Source organism: Cynocephalus volans, chromosome 1 (assembly GCF_027409185.1).
Source record: "Cynocephalus volans isolate mCynVol1 chromosome 1, mCynVol1.pri, whole genome shotgun sequence".
Taxonomy (NCBI): Eukaryota; Metazoa; Chordata; class Mammalia; order Dermoptera; family Cynocephalidae; genus Cynocephalus; species Cynocephalus volans.
The window spans coordinates 213,825,043-213,846,112 of NC_084460.1; the positions used below are offsets into that span (position 1 = coordinate 213,825,043).

Here is a 21,070-nt window from a genome sequence, read left to right on the forward strand (position 1 = left end):
GTTGGAAGGGGTCTGAAACCCTGCAACCAAGAGAAGACATTTGCAAACCTCTTAGTGAAACTGCTCACAAGGGCAAAACATAGGATCTGAACAAAGACAATGCATTTGTCTCCTTCCTTCTTTTTCTTTGCTAGATGGTGGCATTACTCTATGATGTCCCTTTGAACCCCCATCTGACTTTTAAGACCCTCCTTCTGGTAAATCTGTCTCAGAAATATCATTTATACCTCAGCTTGAAGTTCAGACACCCTTATAACTCCTTTAAATATTACCTTGAGCACATCTTTTTTTAAGGATATCAATGCTTTTGCAATAAATAACTTTGTCTCCTATTAAACTATTTTCAAGCATCAGAGAAGAGAGGTTTTTAATTTGTTTTGTTTTGCTTGATAAAGCAGAGAAAGGGAAAAGGGAGTCATATTGACACTTCTAAAAGCATGCCATGTTCCCAAGTTTAGTACTCTCCTCCTCTTGAGAGATTTTGCTTGTAGCACACTTTGCTCTTAACTAGGGTAAAATAAGGTCATTATTTTCTTTTGATATTCAGGCCAATGAATTAATAGAAATGCATTTATTTCTGGGCATAATAACCTTTATTAAGATTTGTTTTAAAACTTGAAAGGAAGTTGGAAATCTAGGACCTCATGATTCTGCCATAGTTTAGATCCATGTGTCTCTAGCTGAGGCCAATGAGACTTAGGTTGAGTCATTTGGGGAAGATTTAAGGCCACTAGGTATTGGATGGAGCCAGTGGTTTATACACAGGCAACTCCACATACAGTGAAGGTGCAGGACAGTGACAGAGTGGGAGAAGTCACAAAGACTGTGTTTTCTGCAGTCCCTACCCAGGGAGGAGACAGATCTTGTTTTTATAGATCTCATGATTCCAAGGGAAAACGATATGTCTCTTCACAACATTTTAATCTGTAGAACAAAGACCTATATGGATTTAAAAACCTTAGTTCAGAGCATTACAGTCACCTGAAAGAAGAATCATTGTATGAATTGTCCCTGAAGAAAGATTATCTTTTACAATTTCCATATGATGGAAAATGATTATGATAATAATAAATCATGTTTAAGAATAAATTATGTTTAGTTAACCTGAAAAATGTGCCTCTTCTTCCCAAATCTTCACAGCAAGAACATTTCTTTTCCCTATATCTTGTTGTGTCTGAAAATAGCAGGTAATCCAGGCAGGGTGAGCATTTGGATAAAGGCAACCAGCCTTCTGGATTAGTTTGAAACCAATATGGTGTGTGCACACCTTCTTTCTACTCCTTTCCCTTTTCATATTGTACTTGATCCCTTATCCTCTATCTTTTCCTATCCCACATCCTACACTAATGAACTGATTGTATTTATCTCCCTTTTAGTTAAAGTCTGCTCTCAGGAAAGGATCTGATAGATTAATCCACACTAAAGTGTACATGATTAGTGAGGTTTGATATGAAATTGCTCCATAGTATTTCAAAACAAGGAAATACAATTCTAACTTCAGAATCTTGGACATAAACCTGTGTGAAAGAAACATTTAAGGCAGAATTATCTTCCCCAAACTTCTGAAAATATAGTGTAAATACAGCCTCTACAGTTAATGTTAAGACTTCCTTGGGGGCTGATGGCATAAAATCCAGATCTTCAAACTGATAGTCTTTCATTTCTATCTTCTACAGCATTTCAAGAGTCAGCCATAATGACTAATTATGTATTATCTAATATTTTTCTCAAACTCAAACTCTGCCAGCCCTTGTGGGAAATGGTGAAATTAAAACACCCTTTTTTATATACAAAGGAAAACATAAAATGTATTTGTAAAAATCACATGTATGGAGTATATTCTCCATCAATATTATAATAATGAACATCAACATATGTAACACATTTTAGTTTAATATACCTTTTTTCCATGACAACAGATCAGAAAAAATGATAGATGCTAAATATACACACCAATATGTATTTGTGTATGTATATATACATGCATGTACACACATATTTTCATAAGACTTTCGGTGGAGACCTGTGTGACAAAATCACCCAGAAGCAGGAAATCTGGTTTGTATTATACTAGTGCTAGATGAGTTTAAATAAGGGAACAATTGTTATTGGAATCCCTTTTTTTTTTTTAAGTCAACAAGTAGTGTTTTGAGTAACCAGAGGGTATACAATTCTTTGCTAGATGGTTAGCAGCCTTCATGTAGTCAAGAGTGAAGATGTGAAAATAGGTCTCTCCCAGACCACTGAAAGACACTTTGCCTAATCCTTCTACTTATGGTGTGATCATAAAAATGAAGAAAGCCAACCTCAATGCTACCTCTTGTCTTTTATCTGCATATTTCTTTTTGTACAAGTCCTAAAATCATGAATATCAATGGTATAATTTGTCCAGGGAGAGTTAGAGCTTCTAAGTAAAGAAAATGATCATGTCTTTTCAGCTCTATTTGCAACTGCAAAACTGGGTGATTTGCCCAATAATGGAATAGTTTGCAAAATACTTAAATTTTGAGATTTCTACTCTGTGTCCCATGAAGATTTTGAATCTGATCTCATGGGTCCAAAAGCATCTTTTAGCTAAACTAGAGATACAAAATAGAGCCTTCAAGGACACTGAATAGATTTATGATAGTCTCCAAATATTTTCCAACTGGGTCTGTGGGAACATAAATACATATGTCATAACAAAGAAGTATAATCTATGGTATAATATTTTGGTAATAAAATAAATATCATTGTATTGTTTGTTCACAAGAGTAATATATGTGTGTGTGTATATATATATATCAAAACATGTATACATATTGCTGAATCAATATTTGTCAAATTGCATGGAGAGTTGAAGTTCACCAACTCAAGGGTTTTTAATCCACGATATACTAGAATTTATCTGTCATTACATTTAAATACAATTTAACACAGGTTCATCTGCCAAACAGGGAGAAATGTGCCCTAGCCCCATCTTTCTGTTTAGCAGAGGTATTCACATTACCCATGGTGTAGTCTCTCCTGCGTTCTCAAAAAGAAAACAAATCTTATTTATGTTTCCTGAGAGTAAGAAGCTCAAACTTTTCAGCCTCATCCACTGTCATGGCTAGGAGCGTCTTCTTTGACTGGGAAAGAGCCTAATGGCACTAGAATTTCTCAAACACTTGGGAGAACATCAGTAAGTTCAACAGAACCATGCTGATGGCTGATGTGCTCAAGCAGGTTTGTAGAATATCTTGGATTTGTGCCTGGAATTCAGCTTCACTAACCCACTTTAGAGGCAGCAGTTAGGAAAGGACTCTCTCTCACCTGAATGTTTAGCAGAAGCAAGCCTTCAAAACCCTCCAGGAAGTGGCTAGCCAAAGGGTCTGAATTAGAGGCACCTCCCCAAAGAAGATCAAAAGTTATGCTCCACCAACACAGAGACACTGAGAAATGGTTGAATGTGTTCTAAATTAAACTGCCCTGGTGGTGAGCAGAGATCTGCCAAAATCTTTCAATTAATCACTTTTACCTTCAGGGCAGAGTTAGGCCTGAGAGTATTTCAATGGGTTTTTATTGGAACAGGGTTATTTCAGATATTAAACTATGTTGCACAAAGTAAAAATAATGTTATTTTTAAGTTGCTACTCTTGTTAAATAAAAGTTGGCAAGCATTTTGGGGGTCTGTATTGTGTCTGTTTATTTGTGTATGTGTGTGGCTTTCTCTTGTGCCATAATCCTCATTGATTTTAAAAAAGTGAACAGCAATGAATTAGGTGGTAAATATATTCATATAATCATTTTCATTAATAATGTGTTATAAATAACAGAAGAAAGGTTTTAAGTGTATAATTCTCCACAACACAATTGAGATATTTTTTCCTACATCTTCAGCAGTAAGTTAATTAGAATCACCTGCATTTCCTTGGGTGGACACCAAATGGATTGCAAACAAAAACAGTTTAAAATAGCTGCTGGAGCTCATGGCATACAGATGACAAGATTCACAAAAAGGACAACAAGGCACTGAAAATGTTCGCTTTTCAAACAATTTTAGAGGAAATTAAGCTCTTGCGACTTCTCCGTAAAAGCTGCTTGTAAGTGTTTTGCTGAAAGGCTAGAACGGCTTTGTTTCTGATCCCTTGATGAGTGAGAGAAATGTTTAAGAAAGATCACTTTACAGAGAGATTCAGGCTGAAATGTGATGACTGCGATTCAAGCCAAGCCAAAAATTACAGTTCCGAATGAAAGGGGAGGGACGTGGTTTGGGAATCCATTTTCCCACATTCCTGAATCTCAATCATCCCAGCCAATGTTTAAAAAAAAGTCCAGTGGAAAACAATGAGGTCACTTTGTTTAGATGTTTAAAAAAAAAAAAAAAGGAGTGGAGGGATTGAATAGAACGACAGCAAATATATGAATTTTAAATCAATATCTATTTGAAGTATGAGGAGATCAAAGGCTAGACTTTATATAACTACTATGACTTCATCACCCAAGGAGTCATTTTTCAGTGTTTTCTTCTTGTTTGTGTTGGTAAGCCTTTTATTGCATGTCTTTAACTTATGAAATAGCCTATTGCTAAAATTTTTAAAAGAAAAAAGTGTATGTGAACCTACAGTACAGGTTACTTCTCCCAGACTCCAAGCTTTTCTTAGAACTGGCATCTCCAGGAAGTTGGTTTTCTTTCCTTAGACCTGGTGTGGCCGTCCCACTGCCGTCTAGACCTCAGGTTATGCTCGTGTATTTGCTTGCAAACTGCCAGATGATAGTGGTGGACCAACTTAGACTCTTTGTTCTTGCTACTTATGTGTATTTTAAGGAGACAGACTAAGCAAGTCACACTACCAAAAGAATGATTTATTTACATCAGCATGATCACAGCATAACATAACAATGGAACTCGAACATAAAAGGAACTCAGAGAATAATATGAGATGAACCAAATACAACCTCTGACTTCAATATCTTCCAGATACTCAAAGTTTTCCTTCAAGACAACAGTCCTCACTTAATGGTAATCAGAGCCATTGGCCAATATTTGTCTTTAAGGCTAACATTTTTTAAAAAAGAGAAGAAAGAAACACGTAAGAGAATTTGTCAAAGACTATTCTACAGGTACCTTGTTTCCCACTCTCCAGAAATCATTTCAGTTGGTCGTCTTTGGTCTCATCACACTATGGATGCTAGGTTCTTTCCTATTGAAATGTCACAGTCATACTCAGGGTTTCTTTGAGATCTTTCTTACCTTGAGAGATTTCAAGAATTATCTGAAGACTGGTATCATTCTATAAATCATACATTTATGTCTACCATCCTGTAGGCTTCATACAGTTAGGTTTCAAATTCTTAGACAGATGTGTAAGAATCGATATGTAAGAAATAAGGAGCTACATGTAGGATACCAACCTCTTACTATGATTTAACTTTACCCCAGTGTTAAACATGGTACACAAGTGGCTTCAATCCATATCACATTAATCACGTTGGAATTTTTTTCCCTTGTCTTTTCCATGATTCACCAACCATTTAGTAATCTGTAAGTTAAAAGGCATGACTTTAAAAGCAGTTGGCCTAGTAGTAAGTGCAAGTGGAATATGAGTTGAATTAAATGTATGGAAGGTTACATTCCAAAACAAGCCTGATCCTTAAACAGAATCACAGCAATGGAAACCAGGAACAGGACTTCTGATATACTCCTTTCTATGCTTCCGGACTCATAAAGTATGGATTATCATTTACAATTATGAGAAATTAGTGATATTGTTACTATAATTAAATATAAGTTTAAGGGGAAAAATCTAATAGTAGATAATGATAGTGGTCTACTCTTTGTATGCGCACTGAGAAGGGATGGCTTTTGTTTTGCTGGTAAGATTCAAAGAACTCAGTGAGATTCTTTTCTACTTATTGAAATGCTCAATCTCCTTCTTAAAAAGAACTAGAGAGATGGGAAACTAGGAAAATGATGTAGTAAATGATTTTCCAAGATTTTTCCAACTCTGTATCTCTATACAAGAGTACCCATAGTTGAAAGCAAAATGTGCAACTCCAATCCCCTCCCCTCACTCTCCACACAATCCCCAAATACCAGTTTCACACGTTTCCAAGACATAAATGGTATAATACAGAACCACTACGAAAGCAAAACCAGTTACACACTTAATACTCAGCATATGTCATCCTTTTCCTCTCCTAATTTTAAGTATGGAGCAATAGGAGTAACTGTCTTCCCAGGTGCCCAAATAGGACAAAGCTGGTTAAGAAGTCAGGACTGGGTAGAACAGCAAATATAACCAATATTAATAAATAAATAAATAAATATTTTTGACAAGTACACAATGATTTTATTTGCTAATATTAACTGGCTGAACTGATGGGTGGGAGGGGGCAGCATTTGTTAAAGATCCTAACCACCAAACGTTCAATGAAAAGTCCTTGAAGAGAAACATTCTTGTTTCCGATTCTTTCTGATTCAAGAGTCTTTGTGTTTGATACAACCTTTTCCTTAGTCGCATATATTTTTTTCTTTATTGTGTGCTCTTTCACTTTAAAGGTATTTCATTTAAATCTGGAAGTCGCCCCTATCTAAGACACTGGCTGTCACAACTACATAAAAAACTTAGTATCACAAGTTCTAAGCCATTTTCTAAGAAAAGAACAAAAACACCCTTCTCTTTTCAGTCTAATATTTTTAAAAAAGATTTAGCAAGATTTATGTCTTCCATGTCTTAAGAGAATAAAAATTCTTCTTTTCCATATGAATCTCGTACAAATACCTGGTCGATGAAGAAATTTCACTCAGAAAGGAGTAATCAAAAATAAACCAATAAAATCTATACGACAACTGGAACCAAAAACAAACCAAAGTAGTGAAGGAAAAGATGAAGATAAGCATTTTGCTCTGACGTTAAAAACAAAAAGAAAAACTCATTGCAATAATTGTTTCTGTGAAATAAGAATTCATAGCAGGGATACAAGAAAGGTAGGACAAAATAGCAAAATGAGGTGAAAATTAGAAAGAAAAGGGCTAGTGAAAGAAATGGAAGAGAAAAATAAAGCAATCTCAGTAATATAAGGAACTTTGGAAAAAGCTTACGTGGCCATAATAATTTCCATAAACACAGAAAAGGACAAGAGCAAGAAAAATAAAAGGAAATGAGGGATATACTGAAACTAGACCCAGTATTAACATATTCTTCCAACATTAAAATTGAAGTCACATACTGAGTATTTTAAATATTCATAATATAATCTCTCATCACTTATATCCCATGTACCAATAAATGAAATTATTATACAGTAGCATATTCACAATTCAATGAAACTTTTGTTTTCAACATTAAAAATTTTATCATTATGAAAAACAATGTAAGCCTACCATTCAAGTTGGCAGACTGAGAAAAACAGGTCTGATTCTCTTTCCTCAAAAAATTCCCAACGAAATAATAGAAAAGGTATGTTGAAAAAGAAAGAAAAAAACAATAATGGTGCTGAAAACAGAAAAGGTGCCATCGATAGATGAGAAATGGAAATTCCAGGAAGATAAAAAGCAGATGAGATTCGACAAATGGAGAAATGAAAGCAGAAGAAACACCATTCCCAGACACCATAATTAGGCACAAGTTTTTCCAGGGATGTTCTAGAGTCAAACTTGGAGTCAACAAATAAAAAGAGCAGAAATTGGCAAAAGGGCAGTAAATAAAGTAATTCATTAAATAATAGTGAGTAACAGCTGGGAGAGCTGGGCCCATCTCTGTTTATCCTGCACCAAAGGAAGCACCTGCAGCAGCTGCTTGGGTCTGAAAACAAGTCCTGTAAGGACAGAGAAGTTGCTGGCATCTGAGAAGGAAGACAGTGGGGAATGGGGTATCCCAGGTCCTCTAAAACACAGTTGAAGAGCTCTGCTCAGGAGCAAAATATGAGTTAGTTAAAGTATTCCACACCAAAATTAAAGTCCTCCTTACTTTGGAAAGTGGGAGAACCCCTGGCCCATGGTCTACTCACCACCAATTCATCCTTCTAGAAACGCTCGCTCTGCTCTCTCATTGAAGATTGAAGCCAATTGGGGAAAAAAAGATCTGTACAAATACACAGGGATCTATGACCACTGTTTATTATAATTAATTTGGTCTTTCAATCACCAGGGTAATCTTATACTTGAACAACATCTATCTTAAAGAAATTCTAGATACAGAGAAGAGAGACAGTAGAGTGAATAGTATATCAAGGAAATAATATAAGAAAATGTTTTCTAATTGAAAGTGCCCAGATGTAGAATACATCTGAGTTAAATTTTATTCCTACAAGTTTAAAGAGAAAACCTTTTCTAAAAAAATTCCTGAGAGAAAAAGCAATTTCTCTGCAAAGCATCAAGAGTCAATTTGACATCAGACTTAACAGCAGGGGTGCTAGATGATAAAGGAACATTTATTTTTCAAAGATAGAAAAGTAAAAGATTGTGAAACTGAAATAAATATTCAAATCAACAATCAATTATGAAGCAAAAGAAAACAGTCATTGAGATGGGAAAATCAGAAATATTACCAATCAGAAACATTTATGAATCAAAAATTTTCTTAAAATTAAATCCAAGAAAGAATAACAGTGAAATACAAGAGAAGAGTAGCTGACACAGAGCTGCACTGTTGAATATGGTAGTCAGTAGCCACACGCGATGAAGTTCTCAAAATAAAATAAAAATTAAGCCCCTCAGTTGCATTAACCACACTTCAAGTGCTGAGTAGCCAGTCATACGTGGCCAGTGACTACGGTTTGGAAGTGAAGATACAGAACATTTCCAGCATCGCAGAAAGTTCTATTGGACAGAACTTAACTTGAGGAAATGAAGAAACATTAAAAAAAAAAAAAAAAAAAAAAGAGCACAATAGATCTTAACTTTTGAGAGATTTCTTTTGTAAAACAAATTTTAATTTTGAATCTTATAGCACTCTTTTTGTTTAATAGTGACTAATATTAACCCATAGATAAGTCACAAAATGTTTCAAAAGAACAAAATAAAATGTTCTAAGCTCTGAGAATATAACCTATAATAACATAAAGAATAAAACTGAGAAGTGGCGAAGGGGAGACAAGGAAGGAAGAGTAAGTGCACTAATTTATTTATTTAGAGTGCAGAGGTAATTTGATATATTAAGAATAGAAATAGAAAAAATGTAACTAATAATAATGAAGAGAAAGAGTCTATAAGAGATAGGAACTATGCACTAAGGTCTTTATCTTTTCTGAGAGATCAATAAATGTCATCAAAGTTAATAAATTAATAAACAGAAATACGGCACATTAGCATAAAATGAACAACCACAAAAAGAACTAAAACAGAACTATTAACAATGACTGTCTTTGGAAAGCTGGTTGGGGCAGGTTTTTAGTCCTCATTGTGTTTTCTTCTGTGCAGTTTAACTTGGGTTTTTGCTGTAGAAATATATTGCCTCTATAGTAAAAAAAAAAAAAACTTTAGAATGGTTATCATAAAGTCATACAGTTATCCTATGAATAAAATTGTTCTTATTTGGGAATCAGAATTGTCTATTTTTTCACAGCGTTTGAAGGATGGGCATGTCACAAGAAATTAGCAACAATTAAACAAAGCCAGCACGTAGATACAGCATAAATACCAACCACGGGGTAGAGATTAAATTTAGAGTTTTAAATTATATCCTGTACTCTCAGTCATTAAATTTAAAGCGTGTGAACAGATAATTTGGCAATACAAGTTTGGAAACACTTCAAATTAGAGGAGGAGGAACAGGTCTGAATGGCACAGACACCTCCGCTCACATTTAGCTCTGAACCCAAGCAGGACTTGGGAAGGACTGAGAAAGAAATGTGTGGCAGACGGGGGGCAGTCTGGGTGTTCCTGTGCTCGATGGTTCCTGCCAGGGGGAGATGCCAAAATCCAAAGTATTACGAGAATGACTTTTGCGGTAGCTCTGGCCTCCTAGGAATTAGGAAGCGCCATAAATCTCGGAGAGGGACTGTTGGTGCAAAATTCCCAGAGCGCATATGCAGACGCCAGAGGTCCAGATGCATTTTTTTTATGGGTCAGAAAAGTACGCAGCTTTGCGGGCACACCTCTCATCCAAGCTTGAACTCCACGTCTCCATGGTTTGTCCATCATTTGGCTACCAAGAATGCTACCTAATCCACAGTTTGCAACTATTTTTAACAGGATCATCTGCATTGTCAAAAACTGCCCATATTTTGGCAGATAAACCAATCAACTCTGGACACAGGGCTGGTATCTTAGATTTCTTTTTGGAAAGTGTCTGCGATTTATGGTGGGAATCATTCATGACAGCTGCATTCTTTCCACTGGGCTTAGACCACCATTTGCTCTAATAACTCCTAATTGTGTGTCTATCCTAGAGTAAGCTTCTTCAGAAGAAAAAGGGGAGTAAGACTTTTAAAAATCCCCTGCAGCAATACTCAGTGATTTCTGCCAGCAGTAAACACCATTTTGAAACATCAAGTCAGCTGACGGTGAACAAATAAATGATATTTCAAGAAATGTGAATTTCTTCAGAGAATCTTTTCTTACTGTTGTTCATGCCAGTCCAATTTTTTAAAAAAATGTAAAATGACTTAGTTTCATCATGTTCCCAAAGTATTTTTAGCATACGGGCAAAATTCCTGTCAACATTCACAGTCATGCTACTTGCTTGAAAGAGGTACCTCTCAAAGTGATTTTTCTCCAAACTTCACCAAAGCATAACGTGTGTACCTTGAAGACACTGCTCATTTAAAAATCATATGAAGTCTAATTATATTTCCAAAATAAGTAGTTTCCAATCCAGCAAGGATAATGTGGTCATGAGAAGGATGTCCAAATCCACCAATTTACATTGGTTTGGTTTGGCATAACTTTCAAAGTTCTTGGAGTAAAAAGAAGATGGCACGTGAATAATGGTAATTTGGGTAATACTCTCAGGATGCTGGGCTTGCCATTCTGTGAGCCATTCAGGGGAAAGCTAATCAACTTGAAGACTGTACCTATATAATTTATAACTGCTTAAATTCACTGATATGTTCCAGATTATTTTTCAAAATGTAATACCCTCCTTTTTAATATGTACTTTGTCATTTTCACTCTATTTATGTAATTTAAAAAGTATGATAGCAGGGGAGCATGAGCCGTTCAAAGCAGGAGCCACTAATGTCAGAGATTGTTATCATTCACAAGATATATGGTGTTGATATCTCTGAATCTAAAGGGCTTGGAAGTTGTGTCAAGTTGGATTCATATTGCATCTAATATGTTTTGCTTTACTCCCTCTTACTTTCTGGTTTCTATCTAAAGCCACAAAGCAGTTTCTCTGCTATGACTCAGTCCTACAATCACAGTGGTGGCACAGGTCTGAATTACCCTCCCTGTCGCCATTACCAGCAGTCCCTCCTTTTATCCCAAAAGAAAGTTGGATTATTAATTCAGGATGAGGCTGTTTTCATTAAACAGTACAGTGCTTTCCAATTGTTCATATGTAACATATCCAATCCATACCGCTCTTTCAAATGTTTTTGATTACTTAAGTTTAAAAAAAAATTATACTGAAATTTATGAAAACCAAAGAGAGGACTTTTTACGTTGTAACTTCAAACTTCTATATGAGAAAAAGAAAAGTTTTGGATAATGGAGAATTTCAGTAGTTGATATTCAGTTTACAGATCTAGACAACATATACATTTCAGTAGCATTTAAGATAGTATTAGAAAAGGAAGAGTTCTAGCTTCAAAATAGAAGGGCACTTGATTTTATAACTTGTGTAAAGGGACACACATATTAAGGTTTAAGTAAGGTCCATATTTGCAATAAAATTTCGTTGAAATTCAAATAATTTTATTTATTATTGACTTCTGATAAAGGTCCAGCTAATAAGCAAAAAAAAAAAAAATTAATTTAAAAAGAAACATAGGTCAATTTTCTCATTTTTTATTGTGATAGATAATAATTAACATTTCATCTTTAATCGCTATCTTAAATAGGACTAATTCGACAGATTCTTTTCAAAAACATATTAGGATTTCCCATTTGGAGAACATAGATCCATATATTCATTCCATTGATGTTTCTATTTTCTAAAATATTCTTTTTCTCTAAATCTTTCAAAGAAATTGATAACCCATGGGGTAAAAATCAGGGCCATTTTTATTTGGTCAAACTTCGTTCATTTCTTTGTGGTGGCAAGCAAGGTGACATTGTTCATCATTCATGGTTCTGAATGACATTTGACTACTTCCAAATACAAAACTATTCCCAAACTTGTCATTATGAACATTTTTCTATAGACAGTATAGGATTCCTAAAGGGAATTTTAGAGAAGAAATTCAAAATATTTTCCTTAGTGGCTACATGTTCAGAAAAACTAAGAGGGAAAACATTGAACGGGACACACTTACTTAAATATACACATTTTAGTATTTTTAGTATCTATCACATTATTTAAAATTTAATAGGCTAAAGCTAAGTACCAAACACAATCTAATAACAAAGCAAGAAATAAAATGGTTAATAAATTACTCATAAATTAATCTTTTAATGTTCTGGGTGTATGTATATAAACTTAAGACCCACATGGACCAATACTAAAACTAAGAATTAAGTACTAGAAAAATTTTAATTAGGGTGATTGTCACATTTAAGCTGTCAAGTACACATTGTACTTTAGAACAAGCTGGAATACCCTTAGATCAATGGAGTTATTTTGTGCACCAGGAAGAAAGAATATATTTGATTTTTATAAATGTATGTGTCTTAGTAACTTTTGCCACTTGCTAATAGGTGTCTAGCATCATCTGATTCCTCACAATTCATAGTTCTCACCAACGGACAGAGTCTCAGTAAGTTATTACTAGATTACTCTAGAACTACAAAAATCATGTCAATTAATACCTTTGCTAATAGCTGTTCCATTTTATTGCCATTATCCCAAATTACTCTATAGTTTATTACATGAAAGAGTAAAGCCATAATGAATGATTTTCCTAAATTATGCCATTAATACTAGTGTTATTAATTATATTAGTCTACCCTAAGCTATTGATGAAATATTTTGCACAATGGCAGAAATGTTCCTAATATAAAGTATGCAAAAATATAGATATGATAAAGCAATAAAGGAGCTCACTTCATGTCAATAAAGAGCTTTGTAAAGTCTTTAGTCTATTATACTATAATAATAATTTCTGCCAATGTATTTAATACTCAATATTGTGAATTATGATGATTAACTGTGGTACTATACCACTTCCATAGTAAAACTGCTGAGATAACAACCTGCACATTGGCCATTAATCTAGGCCTCTCTAAAGCCCTAGAGACATCAAAGAATATATACTCTTGACATTAAAATTAGGTTATTAGCATTTTTAGGGACAATTAGCATGTTTGGATACATGTTTCTCTTTTCATTTTCCTGTTCCATCATTTTCATGATAACCTGGTCATGAAAATAAATAGAAACAATAAATAGATGCTTGGAAAACATGTGATTGATCAAATTTATGACAAGGGTAAGTTATTTTGAGTTTAGATGACCAGTTCTAAAATTATCTGAAACTCATGTCACCATTTTGCCAAGAATTTCCTTTTATTTTCTCCTCTATGATGGAGCACCCCATTACCTATAATATACTAGACGTTATCAAACTATTTATATGTCCGGAATTGAATTTTCATTCTATTGTTTCAAATAATCAGATCAAAATATGTTATGCTATAGTGATCACAGGAAAAAGAGAAAGGAATGGGACAGAATGGAATGGAAGAGCAGAAAAGAGAAGTGGAAGGGACGGAAGAAAGTGAGAGAGAGACAAGGGAGGAGAGAGGGAAGGAGGAAGAGAGAGAGACAGGAAGGCATGAAAGCAGGAAAGAAGGCAGGAAGGAAATAACTCACAAACGCCTTGAGTTATTTTACCTTTCTTAGAAAGACCTTATGCACATGTACTTGGAGGCTCTTCCCCGCCACCCCTCAGTTTGATTTCTATCTTTTCTTGGAAATGAATCTTGAATATACTATGTAATCCATGCTACCTACTGCTCTTTTGTGGTTCAGCTAAACTTAAATTTGTTGATGATTAATTGTCACTAAACTTTATAATTAATTTAATTGAATTAAGATTTTGAAGATTGCTTAGTTTCAGAAACAGAAAAAAATTTTTTTCTCTATGAGGAAGAGATATTTGCTGGTGATTTACTACTCTCTTCCTTCCCATATTTTTTTTTCCTTTGCCATCTCAGTTCTTCTATGTGCTAATATAAAATATGCCCTTTTGTTTTCAGGTCTAGATGTTGATGGAATATATCGAGTTAGTGGCAATCTAGCAACAATACAGAAGTTAAGATTTATCGTCAACCAAGGTAAGTGATTTCTTCCCTTCAGACATTTTTTTCAGTAGTTTCTTCTCTAACAATATTTCAGACTCTGTGCTGTATGTTCTGTGAATAAATAATGATAAAAGTTTTGAAGGGAGAACGAGAAAGTTGAAGAAATTACAAAATGATTACCAGAGAAGTAAAAGATAAGGAGTTTACATGGAGATGAATAGAATACAGAGAGAGACAAACTAATAGTTTATGTGAGATGAATAATAAGTGGAACATGGCAATCTAAAAATGGGAAAGAGAATAATAAAATAGTGAAAAAAGGAAAAATAATCCAGCTTCAAAAAATATTATTGGCTTATCCTAGACACAATATATTCTGATGAACGAAAGAATAAATGAATGACAAGAAATATAAGAGTCAAAATCACAGATGTAAAAAAACATGTAATAGGTAAAAAAAATATTCAAAAATTAGGAAATGCATATGTTCTCAAAGAGTTGCAAGTTAAAACAATGAGATGCCACTACACACCAATTAGAATATTTAAAATCTAAAACACTGACAACACCAAATGCTGGCTAAGATGTGGAGCAACAGGAACTCTCATTCATTTTTGTTAGAAAGGCAAAGTAGTACAGTCACTTAAGAAGACAGTTCAGCATTTTCTTGTAGAAATGAACATATTCTTATCACATGATCCAGTAATTGTGCTCCTTGATATTTACCCAAGTGAGCTGAAAACTTACATTCACACAAAAACCTGCACACAAATATTTGCAGCAACTTTAATCATAATTAACAAAACTTGAAAGCAACCAAAATGTTCTTCAGTAGGTGAATAAATAAACCACTGTATATTCATATAATAGAATATTATTCACTGATAAAAATAAATGAGCTAGCAGGCCGTCAAAAGACTTGGAGGAACTTTAAATGCATGTTGCTAAGTGAAAGAAGCCCTTGAGAAAAGGCTATGTAAGGTATGACTCCAATATATGACATTCTGGAAAAGGCAAAGCTAGAGACAGTAAAAGGTCTGTGGTAGCAAGGGATTTGGCGGAGGGAGGGAGAGATGAATAGCTGAACACAGGAGATTATGAGGGCAGTCAAATAATTCCATATGATCCTGTAATTGTGGATACATGTCATTATCCATTTGTCAAAACCCACAGAATGTACAACACAGAGTGAATGCTAATGTAAGCTATGGACTACAGTTAATAATAATGTATCAGTATTGGCTCATCAATTGTAACAAAGGTACCCACCCCACTAATGCAAGATTTAGTAATAGTGCAAACTGTTAGAAGGATGAGGCAATATATGGGAAATCTTTGTACTTTCTGCTCAATTTTTGTGAAAACTTAAAACTGCTTTAAAAAAGGTATATTAATTAAAGCAATAGAAATTTTAAAAATTAGGAAATGAACACCAAGAACACTAAAACATCTTGAACCGGCATTATAGATAGCTCATAGGTTTTAGAATCAGACAAATGGGGTAGAACCCAGACTGTGCCTCTGTTCCTTATCAGTGAAAACAGTGGGGGGTGAGGGGGATGCCTTGGAAACACTTGTGAGAATTAAATTAGATGACATATATGGCATTCCCTTGGTAACATGACCGACTCGTGTTAGTTATCCTTTCACTTAAAAATAGTCAATGGTGTTTTCAGAAGAATTGACAAAGTCCTCATCATCTGGCTGCCACTCCTAACTTCTAGCTGGCTTCAGATCCTCCGAATTTCCTTCATAATATATTCTTACGCTGTACACCCATATGTAGAGTGTTATATTTCTTTAGGCCTTTGCATACTCTCTTCCCTTTGTTTTCAATGTCTTCCTATCTCTTTCCCATCCCACACGCACAAGCTTCTCGCCTGGTACATTTCTTCTTATTCTTCAAAGCCCAGATTATAAGTATTTTCCTTCAGGAAGTCTCTAGACAGATTTCCTCTCTGTGTTCCCATTGCACTGGGTAGTTGAATTTACAGAAGTACATTCATGTTTAACTTCTAAAATTCCACCAATTATACGACTCACAGATTTAATGTCAACTTTTCAAGTAATTGTACTTTTTAAAAAATTAATATTTGAAAGTCTTGGAATCAAATCATAGGCTACTGGTTGAAATGTCTGTCTCTTCCATAAATCTCTAAGAAGGTATGACTTGGATCACCCTCATCATTCTTGTACCTTTCCTCGTTAACCAGTGCTAGCCTTGAGGTCTTCACTCAGGGAGTTCTTAATTAATATTTGTGGAGCTGTTACATGAGTGTGTTGCAGGTAGGAAAAGTATGAAAACTGAGAAGCATTAAACTCTCCAGCAATTCAACTCAGGATGAACCACTCTTTTAAGTGTTGACTGCAGTAGTTTGGGCCAGTTGCCAAACGACTCTTTTTTCTGAGAATCTCTGTAAATGAGAATTTCCACAGCTCTGCTTGTTTACTAATGCAATCATTTGTTTTTCACAATTATTCTCTTTTCTGGGCAAAACACGGAACTAAACTTAACTCATTTATTCACATTGGTACCGTTGGACTGAACCAGAGTGCCCCTTCTGTGAGTAAAAACTAGATAAAATAGCCCCAGCCTCAAATTCATTCCTGTTTATAACCAGCTATAATCATTCTTGTAATATATTTCATGCTGAAACCATATCCTGATTGGGATTCTAGACAGCTGGGCAACACATTTCTTCCACAAAGAAGAAATCTCAAAACAGAAGCCATGCTAGAAACAAACACTAGCTGCATTTCCTGTCTTTAAAAAGATTGTGCTCAGCAGTTTGAAAAGCAAGACAAAAAATCTGCAATGAAAATATGAAATCTGTCCATCTCGTCTTTTGCAATCCAAACTTCAGCGTCCTCTGAGGCTATGTAACTGCTCATGTTTCCCTGTGAGTTGACAATGTAAAGCTGGACAGAGGCCTGAGTTGGTATCTGGTAGCACAGAATTGTCAGTAAACTGTCTCCCTGGTTTATAGCACTGTCAGAATTCAACACTCAACACAAATTATGCTACATTAGGACCTTTGATACCAGTGATTTTGTCCAAGTTATGTTGTGGAGTTTTTTGAATTAGATGCTAAATGAAATGCATATACCAGCCCCTTTCAAAATTTACTAATCAAATTATTCTTTAAATGAATTTTCTGGACTGGTCCCATCTGTTTGTCACTGACGCCATATCTTCCCCTCAATTTACACCAGGGCTCTAACAGTAGAGCTGACTTAGAGGAGAATCAGTTATGGTTACGAAGAGGCTGTATGTGTACATGTGGCCTCGTGTGTGTGTGTGTGTGTGTGTGTGTGTGTGTGTGTGAGAGAGAGAGAGAGAGAGAGAGAGAGAGAGAGAGAGAAAATAAAACAGTGATGCAGTGATAAAGCCTTACAAAGCATAGAGTGTTATGCAAATGCAATACATCCTTTTTTGTAGTCTGAGATGGAACATAAATGATTTTGGCCTACCTTCCTTGTATTAACACCTATTATTTCCTCCAAATTCACCTTACATAATGTTTCTTTTTCAGAAGGCTCTAAATATACATTTTTTGAAACAAATAAGCCCTACCCTCTGTTAAACTAGACAAATGAAAACTGATTTTGGCTATTTTCAAGAAAGGTTGAATTGCAATTTATGTGTTTCACTAACTTTCTTGAATGCTGTAATCATCAGCAATTCTAAATACACCAGTTGAATGATTCAATTTGTTTTGGTTTTCTGTTTGACTCACTAAATCAGTAGGAATTAGATACCCTTATTATACTTCCAGATCAGATGACATAGAAGTTAAATTCAAAGTGATCACTTTTGAAAAGCATTTCCTAATTATACCTAGTAGTGATGATAATAATTATTATTATAAAAGTAGCTAGCCTTTTTATAATTTATTCATGCCAGGTACCATACAAAGTGCTTTACTTAAATAATTTAATTTAATCTAATCCTTTCTTCCATCCCATAGAGTAGATACTATTATTCCCATTTTAAAGATGAGAAAACTAAGGCTCAGATGTCAAATAATGCCCTAAAGTCATACAACATGTAAGTGGGGGAGCTAAGATGAGATCCCAGATCTCTCTGACTCAGAGCCTGTACTACAAACCACTGCCATGATTCTGAATTTTTCATTCATTAATTGTTGTTTATCTCCTTATAAAAGCAGAGAACCAGTCTTTTCATGCTACACACACTTGTTTGTGACTTTCTGTTTACACTCTACTTCTTGGTATTGGTTAAGTGATAAGTGCTACCATTGGAGTTTGCCTAAAATTGTTCAAGAAAAGAGATGCTTGGGAAAATTCCAAACCACAATTATGAAGAGGCCTTGTACTGCCATTCTCTGTAGGGCTTTATGTATCAATGTTTTGACCAAGAGACTACTTTAACACAATATTCTGTTTTAGCCTTCAGGAAAGGCATCAAGGATTCCTGATTTACTGGGCTGTTGGTGCTTTAGTGGTGCTCTGCCCTGTGTGTTGAATCTGGTGACAGTTTTCAGTGACATTTTGCTGATGCAATTCTTCTGCTCTGTGAGGACATCCCCCAAAGAAAACTGGTCCATGACCTTAGATGTCAATCTGTCATCAGCCTGTGACATCACATCGCTTCTTCAGAATGATCTGTGACCATTTGATGGCTTTCTTGCTGGGGGTACTTTTGCAAAGGACAGATCCAGCATGGAAGGTGCTTCATAACTGTCTTAAGAACTTGTGACAGTGGATCTTGGAAATCCCACCAGGCCGAATTCCCCTTTCTCCCCATATCAACACTCAAATTTGAGCTGCCCATCTAGGCTATTGCCCAAACTCTAAAATCAGTTCAGACTCTCTTAGGTCTTACATAAACATCCTCTTTCACCCTTTAAAAGAGGGACAAGGGAGATTGGCATTCTTTTTGGAAAATACCAGCTATGAAGCTTCCCAAGCCTATGAGCCAATGCGAGAGCTATAAAGCACTGCAGGAAGAAATGACTGGGAATTTTCCAGACTGGTGTTTCTAAGTACACAGTAACAAATATTCCCTCTAACTGCTTGCCTGATCCGGAGAAAATTACTTTTTACCAGGATTTTAGATGTGGTCTTCATATATAGAAATAAAATTTAAAGGAAGACTCTTAGGAACACCCCCCTTCACTTTTTCACACCAGGACAGACAAAATATATACATGCCATCAATGTACATAGCCAGAATCCTGTGTGTGTGTGCATGTGTGCACACACTCACACGTTTGTCATTTAAAATGAAAAGGTTTTCTGCCATTAATTTATAGTCATGCACTATGAATATCTTTACACACCCAGATTTTATTGGCATAATAATCCAAATTAGGTATTGGCTGAAAGAGATGGATTTGCTTATTTTGAACATGCTAAGAATAAGCTCCATTGAAAACAAACTATTAGAAAAATGATTTTGTGTTACCAACTATATCTAAATTACTTTTATATAGATTTGTACCTTAAAGCAAGGCATTAAGTTTAGCTATCCCTGTGCTTTTCATATTATTTGCAGCATCAAAATTAAATAAAAGAAAGAGGAAGTGAGAGAGAATGTGAACAATTGGCAGTTTCATCATGAAATAAACAACTGAATGAAACAGAAAAAGATCTGGAAAAGTATTTCAAAACTTCTAGTTCTGTTTTTTGTAAAAAAAAAAAAAAAAAAAAGCCCTTGTATCAAGTCCATTCATTTTTCTATTAAGTGAGTTTATATTGCCCTCTTATTACTTTTAAAACGAGGTATTTCCTTAAGACTACTTCACTCACACCACCAACCACAGCCACAACAAAACAAACTATGTTATTTGCTTTATCCCGTTCCGCAGGGCAGTTTTTTTGTAAGTCGAATCATTGATATTGCACCTTTTGCCTTCCATGTGTCAAGATTATCTTTTAACAGTGATTTATTTTTCCCATTAAAGCCGAAAAGATCACTTGATCATAAAAGGGCCAGACTCTAACATCGTTCAGGGCTTTGGAAACTTTCTTAGATCTCATTTTTCAGCTACATTGAGTCAGAGAGCTCAAAGACTATTGATGGTGAAATTTGTGTTGCTTTCTAGCTGCTTAAGAAAATGCATTGGCATTAGTAAATAATGCTGAATACAGAGGTGAAAACAGTAAGCTCTTCACGTTCATACACATTTATATAGTTTCCACTTTTTCATCATATTCCGATAGCAAGTTTATGAATCCTTCCCATCTCTAAAGTACAAAAATTCTGACTACTTATTTTAAGTCAAAATTATGTCATACACTTATTGTGGATTATATTTTATAATTCATTACATATCAAGCAATCAGAAGGTGACCTAATGCTGTGGTAAAACAATTAAAGGCAAAGACCATCTAGTGGGGAAAGAGAACCAGATAGGAATCAAATCTGGCTCCTTATCTTGATTCAGAGCTGTTTGGGAGTCTAATAGAAATATTTTAACCCTTTTGAATCTCAAACTCTTTATTTCTGAAATGGAAATAATAATGAAAATGCAAGGACTTTAAAAACCAAATCACCGAGTGATGATTAGTATGAACTTTAACTAAGATGACAAGTAGTGAGATAAAATCAGATTAATATTGCTTAGTTTTCTTAGTAATAACTTGATTCTAAATATTAATAATCAAATATGGTTTTTGCCTCTACTTGACTCAATTTTCTTTGATAATAACAAGATTCCTTTTCCAGGAAGAAAACCAAATATAGGGAAGCTTTGGAGACTCCTTGCTATCCAATGATTGATCTCATTACTAGAC

General features: G+C 34.9%; 1 protein-coding gene across 1 annotated transcript in view; it reads left to right on the top strand.

The window, feature by feature from the left end:
• Positions 1-21,070, top strand: part of ARHGAP15 (Rho GTPase activating protein 15) — a 563,492-nt gene that overhangs the window by 357,230 nt on the left and 185,192 nt on the right. Inside the window, exon 10 of the mRNA XM_063076301.1 lies at positions 14,267-14,344. Coding sequence (XP_062932371.1) covers positions 14,267-14,344 — 78 coding nt within the window. The remainder of the gene's footprint in view (positions 1-14,266; positions 14,345-21,070) is intronic.